The 9,629-nt window shown below is 47.5% G+C and overlaps 2 protein-coding genes across 2 annotated transcripts; one reads left to right on the top strand and one right to left on the bottom strand.

Moving 5' to 3' along the window:
* The first annotated feature begins 229 nt into the window (after positions 1-229).
* On the top strand, positions 230-5,190 carry IL18 (interleukin 18). Its single transcript, XM_088177863.1, is given in 7 exon segments — positions 230-1,101; positions 1,988-2,061; positions 2,692-2,700; positions 3,175-3,312; positions 4,061-4,206; positions 4,331-4,537; positions 4,539-5,190. Coding segments are annotated over 6 exon segments (606 nt in total). The 5' UTR covers positions 230-1,101; positions 1,988-1,994; the 3' UTR covers positions 4,578-5,190.
* Positions 5,191-5,748: 558 nt separating this feature from the next.
* On the bottom strand, positions 5,749-9,091 carry SDHD (succinate dehydrogenase complex subunit D). The gene is made up of 4 exons (XM_014884625.2): positions 8,993-9,091; positions 8,706-8,810; positions 7,531-7,675; positions 5,749-6,392 (listed from the first exon to the last, which is right to left on the bottom strand). The coding sequence occupies exons 1-4, from the start codon at positions 9,036-9,038 to the stop codon at positions 6,227-6,229; spliced, it is 462 nt and encodes a 153-aa protein (XP_014740111.1). The 5' UTR covers positions 9,039-9,091; the 3' UTR covers positions 5,749-6,226.
* Between the last annotated feature and the right edge of the window lie 538 nt (positions 9,092-9,629).

The raw sequence follows: 9,629 nt of genomic DNA, 5'->3' as shown, positions 1-9,629 counted from the left end.
CCGTCTCTCTCTCATCGTCGATAGCTGCCCTGGATTTCAGGGAGTGTCCCGTCCCTGCAGCTCCAGTTTGGTGCTTTCAACACCTCCCAAGGCAGTGCGGGATGCAGGGACGGGGCGTGACCCCAGAACCGGAGCCGAACTCCTCCCACGCAGCCGCTCCTGTTCCGAGGCTGGCACGGGAGATTCCCGAGCGCACGGCGGCATTCCCGGGCACTGCTGCCACCGAGCACCAGCAGAGCCTTGACTGCCATCCCAAAGCCAAGGAGCCGGCAGGGAGGAGCCTGACGGGCACGGGCAGCACCTGCCTCAAAGCTGCCGTCTCATCTTGGCTGGAGAAGCTGCTGGAGCAACAGGACGAGCCCGCTGACATCAGCGCGACACCGAGCGGCACGAAGGCACCCTCGTAACCCCAGATTTGCATAGGCTCCTGCAGCGAGGAGGGGAAATGCCGAGTGAGAAATGCGGACGTAGGCAGAGACCTTGGGAAAGCGTCCACATTTTGGCCGCTATAAAACCTCCCCCGGCAGCGCCTGGCAGCGCTCGCTTCCCTCCGGCTGGGGCATCCCCGGCGGCCGCGGGGCTCTCACCCGGCACAGCTCCCATCCTGACCCGGGCTATATCAGCACAGCTCCCATCCTGACCCGGGACACAGCTCCCATCCTGACCCAGGCTATATCGGCACAGCTCCTATCCTGACCCGGGCTATATCGGCACAGCTCCTATCCTGACCCGGGCTATATCGGCACAGCTCCTATCCTGACCCGGGCTATATCGGCACAGCTCCGATCCTGACCCGGGCAGCACCGCAGATGCGCTTCTCCCGGCTCCCATCGCCCGGCTGCAGCTCCTGAAGAGCCAGAGAAGAGCACCGAGAGCTAGAAAGGAGCACCGAGAGCCAGAAAGATCCGTGAGTCACCTCTGCTCCCGCCTCGCATCCTGTGCTTCTCCTGGCTCCCATCGCCCGGCTGTAGCTCTCGCAGAGCCAGAAAGGACTCCCGAAAAGCCAGAAAGGACACCGAGAGTCATAAAGAACACCGAGAACCAGAAAGAACACCGAAAGCCACCTCTGTTCCCTCCCCGCATTCCCTGCGGTTGCTCAAGGTGAGTCATTCCACGCCCGACTATTAGAAGCACCTTAGATCTTCTACTCTTCCTTTCAAAGGTCCTCGGTAAAAGGTCTAAATAATCACCTTTTACCACATAAGGTTGGGCTTGATGATCCTGGAGGTCTTTTCCAAGCTTTTTGATTCTGTGGTCAAGGGAAGAACACAGGCATTTTGTTTTACCTATTAAACCAAGGGCCACTTTTTCCTTTAATCCTCTGTCAAAAGTCTTGCCCGTGCTTGCCCCTGGGCTTTAGAAGAGCAGAGGACTTTGTGGTTAATGTGCTAAGAACAAGACTCGCAGGGTTGGGTGTTGTGATATCTTGTTTTCAGGGCCTAGATGTGTATATTTGCAAACAAAGATGCTGCTGGGAGCCTGCCGTCTCTTCTGCACAGCTGCAACTAGATAAAAAACGTATGAAATACAAATAGAAAGAGTAAAAATCACTCTCAAATACAGTCCTCAAAGTGCTCTGCTAGAGGGACAAAGGAAAACATGGTGACTCCCCATCCTAATCCCTCTGGGTGTGCGTGTTTGCTTACTTTGATATTGCTCAATTTTGTATAAAAAGTCATTTTCAGCTGGCGAAAAAGCTTTGGAGTGATCTGGGTATTTTGATTGCACAATCAAATCCCAGTGCAAGAGCCAAATCTCCCCATTGTTCACCTGGTTTTAAGACATTTATTATCTTTAGTGCAAGGGATGACCTTTCTAGAAGCAGTCAGAATGGGTTCTAATTTTGGGATATTTTTGGATATTTTGGAAGCTCATGCTTTTCTAGGGGGAACCTGTAAGATCAGTCTGTGCAGACTGAACATTTCTCCCTTTATGGGGTAAGAAGCATCGAGCTGAACTCTGATTCCTCTCCCTGTGCTGTGGGCAGGGTGAAGATGAATGCTGAAGAGATTCTGGTGCATGCAGTAGAACTTGGAGAAAATTTCTGCCTCTATTTTGACGGTAATTAGAACATTTAATAACCTTTTCTGTTTGAATACTGATTTAATACAATTCCTTTATCAGTCTGGTTTCACCTAACTTTCCCATAAACTTCAGTTTTAAGTGCTTGTTAGCCAAGCATCTGAGTCAGAGGAATATTTGCAGCTTATACAAAAAATTCTGGGAAAGGGACATTTAGAAGCATTGGAATAGTGGGGAGTGGACTTGGAGTGAATGAGTCACTTCCGATCTTATAGAAAAAAGTCAGTTAGAAAACAGTCTCTTCTTTAAAAGCAATTTGTGATGAGTTCTTGTCCTTTTGCCCACTTAAAGGCACCGATAAAACCAAAAAATTTGCATGTAGTTATTCCTCAGTTTTCGGCTTAGAGTGACGTTCTCACCCTTTTAAATAACCCTAAACAAGCATTTTGTGTGCCTCTGGTTTGGTGGTGACTCCAGTTCTCAAATGACTGGGTTTTCATTTGTTTTGCTCCAGATAAACCATGTCTGTAGTGACAGCAGCTCAGCCTTGGTGGCACTGGGCTCTGGGAACACGTAGGTGGCTGCCGGGGCACAAAGTCACTTCTTTTGTGGGGGCAGAGCCTAATGTTGTTTTTCTTTCCTTTTTTTCACTGCTCACTTGGAACCAAGACGACGATGGTAAGCTGAGAACTCATCTTTTATGACTTTGTTACTCATTTCACACTACTAATTCAGAGAGGACAAGTTACAAACCGAGAGTAGCTGAAAAAGAAAACAAAAAAACCAAACCAGAGCTACAGCTCACTGCTCCTTCTGATGCTGATTTTGCTTTAATTCCTCATAAGGCACAGGGTAGTGGCTTCCCTGACAGCACCTTTCAATGCTCTTTAATTGCTGGGCAAAAGAGAACTGATGCTTCTGAATTTTCATTAACAAACGCAGCAGCTTTTCTTGCTTATATAAATAAACTTCTGTATTCTGGGAAACCTGCTTCAAGCAGAGGTGTAAAAGATCATGTGGCCTTCCTTTTGTTTGATGTTATTCTAAGAACTCCTTTCACGTGACACGCCAGGATTAAACTGACCGCAAACTGTTAAGATCTGAGAAGACAACAGCTAAAACATGAATATTTTTGCTTTCTCATTCCTGCAGAGCTGGAGTGTGATGCCCTGTGCAAGGAGAAGATCCTGCACCGAGTGCTGAGGAATGTGAACAGCCAGCTGCTCGTGGTGCGCCCCGACCTGAACGTGGCAGCCTTTGAGGATGTGACAGACCAGGAGATGCAATCTGGTAATTTCCAAACACAAACTATCACCACTGCTCTGCTGCTCCATCCTGGAGGTGGTTTTGTCCTTTGTAATCATCCACTCAATGGTGGCACAGAGAATAACAACTTAAAACTTCATTTGCAAGAATGAAACTAAGCTGAGAGCGAAATTTTGTGTTTTGGGCATTGGTGATGGGAGAGATTTCTGGGTGAGACCAAAGCCTGCAGGATGTCACGTGCAGAAAAAGGGCTGTTAAGATTTTTGCTTGGCTCTGATCACAAAATTCTTAATTCCCCTTTTTAAATGCTGGATTACAAAAAATCATTTTAAAATTTAAATAATGCATTAGCACTAAAAGGTCTTACTTTCTTCTAATAATACTAGCTATAAACTTACAGTTTTGGCTTTGGCTTTTTGGGGTACTTCAGCAATTTATTTACAACTAACTCTGTTAATTGACCATATTTATTTCTGGATCACCTATATCCAGCCATGCTCTGATTTACAGACAGCCACTTGCACATGCCAGTCTCACTTTCTGCAGGCACACAAAAGGATGTGACCCCTCCCCAAACTGCCCGGTGACTTCAGCTGCTTTTGTGCTCAGCAAAGCACAACCAGAAGCCATAAAAATTCAAGTTCTGGCTTTTGTCAGGAAAAAATATTCTGGCAAGACAGCCAGAATTGCCAAGGGATGGTAAAGCATCACTGAATTCAGTTGTTGCAGCTGACCTTGAGCAGGTTATCAATAATAATCCATTTATTTCCAGGCAAAGGGATGCATTTCAGCATTCACTGCTACAAAACCACCACACCCTTAGAAGGGTTGCCCGTGGCTTTCAGCGTCCAAGTGGAAAACAAAAGTTATTACATGTGTTGTGAGAAGGAATGTGGAAAAATGATCATTAGATTCAAGGTAAGGATCTGCTTCCTTCTCCTCATCTGTACAAATCCAACAGGCAGAATGAACAACTCAGAGCTGGAATAAAACTGCTCGGGGCTTGTGCTGGGATGAACCTGTTCCCTTTTTCCTTCCTCAGGAAGGAGAAGTTCCCAAAGAAATTCCTGGTGAAAGCAACATCATCTTTTTCAAAAAGACATTTACATCTTGCTGCTCCAAAGCATTTAAGTTTGAATACTCAATGGAACAAGGGATGTTCTTGGCCTTTGAGGAAGAAGGCTGCTTGAGAAAATTAATCCTAAAGAAAGTGCCAAAAGATGAAGTGGATGAAACCATGAAGATGGAGGTTATCTCAGATCAGCGAGAATGAAAAGCACAACCTATGATGGAACACTTCAACAGTTTTAAAATACAGGGTTTTTTTTAATAAAAGAAACTTTCGTCTTTCTTTATTCAAAACAAGTCAGTTTTATCCTTTAACTACTGTCAGTACTTATTTAAAAAATAAATGCAAGTTCTTGGCAAAAAAGCCAAGAATGTTTTGCAGTCAGATAAAAGAGAATTACACACTGAAGAAACGAGAATGTGCATGTCTGTGTAGTCCTGGAGAATCTGACCCCCAAAATCTTAAATGCCTCTTGACCAAACAGCTTTTGAATTAGGTCTGGACTTTTATATTCCCAAAATTCTCAGCTAATGGATTTCTCACCCAAGTAGCTTAAATATCACATCAGCTGCATCCTGAGGAAACCTCACACACTTGCCATGAGAGACGCTCAGCTTGCCCAGAGGGACTAACCCATGAGTCACCACCTGCACCCTCCTCCTCCCTGGGACAAAATAACAAACGTTGGCATTAAAAAATCAACCATAAAAACACAGCTCTGTTCTGACCACAACAATAACAAAAAATTGGCCAGCTTTTGCTGCAGCTACCTGCTTTTGCTAAAAAATAAAAACTTCCAATCCATATTTAATAAAAATCACAGTCTTGCAGAATCCATTCAGTGACTTGGTCGTTCTGTTCATTGCACAATCACTGATGGTAAACAAATTCTCTTCCTCTCACTATTAATAGTGCCACAAAAGCACCATGAGAATGTGGAGAGTTTTCCACTCCTTAGCACTGTGAAAGTCAAGACGGGATGAAGCAGAAAAAAACCCACAATCTCAGTTCCCCCCTAAAAAATCCCTAAAAGAACAGAACATTCCCTCAGCCTCCTCTTCATTGTATTTTCAGGCACAGAGGACAACACAGACCAGAGCATTTAGAAAATAAATCTCAAAAAAAGTGTTGCAGATTAACATAAAAACCTTGAAAGTCGACTGTTCCTAAAGTCAACCTGTAAAAGTATTTTTATTCTACGTCAATCCTTGTTGTATTTTCTAAAGGACATTATTTATTCTTGTATTAAGTGAAGTCCAAGGCACCTCTAAGTATTAATTCATACAAATATTCTGTGTTTTATAAAGTAAGGCAGAGCAGACCTATCTGCAGAGAAAAAACATTTTAGGCAACCCAAAAGCAGTAAAAATGGTTCAGAAGCACACACAAAATTTCTGTAAATTCTTTATTGCATGGATTAAGAAAAAAAGTATTCCCTTTTCTACATCAACTCCCAGGGTCCAAAGAGTTACAGGGTCTGCCTTACACACTGATGTTAGAAGAAGCAGTTCAGTTTTCCACAAGCCAAACTTGTTTTACAGAACAGGAAACCAACCAACAGTTAGAAAAACACTCATTAAAGCTGGTATTATAAGGAGAGTTCCCTTTAGCTATGCAAGTCTGCCACTGATGTAATTCATCCATCTCAATTTACAGTGCAGCTTGAATCCACTCACTCTCACTGGACATTTTCCAGTTTGGAAATCTGTTTGGAAATCTGTTTTTTCTCTATACATTCTGAACTAGCTCTGAGCCCCCTGCAGGCTCACTGGGCACCCTTGGCTGTTCCTTTGCTGTGCAGGATGTTGCTCACAAGCTGATGAAGCAGAGGCAGCAGAGGACAATGGTGTGTGCTGGGGCTGGGGCTCCTCACAGGCTCCACAGCATGGCCACAGCCTTGCAGATGCCCACGTCCTGGTAGTTGAAGTAGCAGAGGCCAGCGAAGGTCAGGCCAGACAGGACATACAGCCCCATGTTGGCCACTTTATTGGGTGTATCTCCATGCACATAATCAGTGATTACCTGGCCCAGACCCCTAAATGAGAGAGAAAAGCTCAGATCAGCAAAGTTCACTCACTGCAAGTGTCCCCACTCTACCAACTCGTTTTTCTCCTGGAGAATGCTCAGTTCCCACTCAGAAAGAGGATCAATCTATTTCAAACACAAAACAAAACATTCCACAGATTCTATTGAAAATACAAAGACTGGCTCAGAGTTTTCATGAGGAAACCAAGTGCTGACCACAGCTCTCCACATAACACAATCCTTGGAATGTGCCTTCTTACCTAAATTCCAAGGACTGGAAAAGAGGAAAACCAAGGAAATATCTGGGAGCAGCCACTGTCACAAAGACACTGGGTATGCATTTAGAATAGAAGAGTGGCAACCAAAGAAATTAGCAAATTTTCAGTTTTTTCTATATCTGGTAGTGAACTCCTGTCCAGATTTGAACTATCCAGCAACACGAGACACAGGATTCTTGTTTTGGGATAAAGCTCCCAGTCAGAGCAAGGGAAGTGCAAGAACCCCTGGAACAAATTCCTAAGGACAAAACTGAGGTTTAAGAAAACCTGGCACCCTCAAAGTACCAGGAAAATCTGCTTTATCCTTGTGACAAGGAACTCCCAAACCTCAGCAAGGTGGATGCTGCCAGTCTGGCCAACCATGTAGCTGGATCCACTCCTAATTAGTCTTCTGCTCTCATTAAGGATGACAGCAGAACTACACTGAGCAAACATCCATCCAGGAATAAAGGAAATAATCATCCAGGTCTCTTTAGTGGAATATTTGCTGTGAGCTCTCTATTATGCAGGACCTCATCACCACTAAGATGTACAAAGTCAGTGCACGGAGCTTTAGAGGCAGAATATCTTTATATTATTTTTATATAGATCTGTCCTCTTTCTGTTCACACAACACTGGTTCTTCCACAGGTTAAAAACATCCAGGATTCTACACTTCCAGAGGCAAAGAAGTGCTCCTAAGGGTAAGATACTACAGTTTTTATGGATCCTTTTTCCAAGTGAGAGAACAGTGTGAGAAAGGAAGACCAAAGTACAACTGACACTGAACGTGGAGACCAAGGACTTTTCCCAGGTGTTTTACACCAGACCAGGATGAGGTTTGGAGCCAGCAAACCTTATTTCCTGGGAGTTGAGCCCTGCTGTGCTTACCAGTGGCCGTGCAGGGTGAGGGCTGCAGCCAGGGAATAATCCACAGCTGGTCCAGGGCACAGGTAGGCTGCAGGCAGCAGCCCCAGCAGCAGCACACTGACAGCTCGCTCCCCTGTCCAGTGCAAAGATGCAGCCTTGGAACTGCCTGCAAGGAGAAACATTCTCAGGGAACAGCCCCTGGGCCAAGGGCTGAAGGGATGACTTTGATATCTGGAGTGTTTGCAAACCAAAACCCAGCATGAGCAATGCTTGGAAACACAACGAGAGCATCGGCACGGCTGAAACCATCAAGAATTGACCCTGAGAAATCATCAGTGCAACACCCTCAAAGTGCTCAACTAACACAAAGATATCATCCATCCTCTAAACCAAAATGCAAATGTTTTCCTTCGTTTTGGCACGGAGAGAAGTCATTTAGAAAGTGACAAGACAAGGAAAGCAAAGGATCTGAAGTTTGGACTTGGGCAAAGTGCAAGCTGACGTGCAATGAACTGGTAACAGTGCTGCTGAAGGTGAGGGTACACACACTCCTCACAGCCTGAGACACTACAACACCACAATTATTTATCACAAATAACATCTCTGCACACTTACTGCCCTACCTAACAACACTCAGCATTTCACAACTTCTCCCTTAAATCAATGGGCATTTAGGATTATTTTTTTCCTTTGCTGGTAACACTCGTAACCTACATCACCCAAAAAGACACCAAGAAAAGCACTGTACCATGTGTAAATCTCTTCTGTTCTTTGCTACAGCTGCCACTTAAAATCTCCTAATTGGCCCAAAAAAATATGATAGACTCAGCCTGGTTTGGTATAGGAGGCACCTTAAAGCCCATCTTGTTTTTAAGTCCCTGCATGGCCATTGGGTACCACTTCCATCACCTCTGTCCTTTATCCCTGCACCGCTGTCGGTCCCTTGCAGGACCCGAGCCAAAATCTGGTCCTTTACAACCCACTCTTGAATCACAGAGTATTCAGAAGTTGGAACAGACCTTAAGGATCATTTAATCCCAACGCCTGTCACGGGCAGGATGCCTTGCGCTAGACCCGGCTGCTCGGACTCCATCCAGCAGTTCCGGGCATGAGAAAAGGAGTCTTGATGCCGGAACAACGAGACCCCCGCACACAAACACAGACAGACAGACAGACAGACACAGGCAGGGCCGTACCGTGTCCCTGGGCGGGCGGGCCGTGGCTGTCGCGGACCGGGACGCAGCGAGCGGCGGCGGCACCGAGCGCGGCGGGGCGGCGGAGCAGGGCCGAGCCCAGGACAGCTGCGGGGACAACGGGGACAACGGCGTGAGCGTGGGAATCCCGCACCCTCCGGGGATCCCGGAGCCACCAGAGATCTCGCACCCTCCGGGATCCCAGAGCCACCGGGGTCCCGCACCCTCCGGGGTCCCGCACCCTCCGGGGTCGCGGTCCCCGCCCGCCCCGCAGCCCCAGCCTCACTCACCCAGGGCGGCCCCGCGGGGCCGTGCCCGCAGCAGCGCCAGCGCCATGTCCGCTCCAAGGGCACCGCGCCCGGACACGGAAACGCCGCCGGAGCTTCCGCTTCCCCCTGCCCGGCACCGGGAGCGCGCGGGCGGCACCGGGAGCGCGCGGGCGGCACCGGGAGCGCGCGGGCGGCACCGGGAGCGCGCGGGCGGCACCGGGAGCGCGCGGGCGGCACCGGCAGCAGCCAGGCCGAGCTCCCTGGAGCAGCTGGGAAGTGCCGGAGACAGCGGGAGATGGGATTTGGGATTTGGGTGAGGAATCCTCCCTGTGAGCGTGGGCACGCCCTGGCACGGCCGCCCAGAGGAGCCGTGGCTGCCCCATCCCTGCAAGTGCCCAAGATTGGAGCAGCCTGGTGGAAGGTGCTCATGGAACTGGAATATCTCTGAATTGCCTTCCAGCCCAAACCATTCTGTAATTCTGCCTAAAGCCCTCAACACCTGCAGCAGGCCCAGGTGCTCCTAACCTGTGTGTTCACTACTAAAACACCTTTGTACACAGCATAAGCACCTCCGTGAACATCCCGTTTTTTCTTTCCATTTGAAGGGAAAAAAAGAACAGCAATCAGGGCTTGGAGTGAGGATTTAGGACCCCTGACA

Source organism: Sturnus vulgaris, chromosome 23 (assembly GCF_052056855.1).
Source record: "Sturnus vulgaris isolate bStuVul1 chromosome 23, bStuVul1.hap1, whole genome shotgun sequence".
NCBI classification, from domain to species: domain Eukaryota; kingdom Metazoa; phylum Chordata; class Aves; order Passeriformes; family Sturnidae; genus Sturnus; species Sturnus vulgaris.
This window is presented reverse-complemented; position numbering and strand designations above follow the sequence as displayed.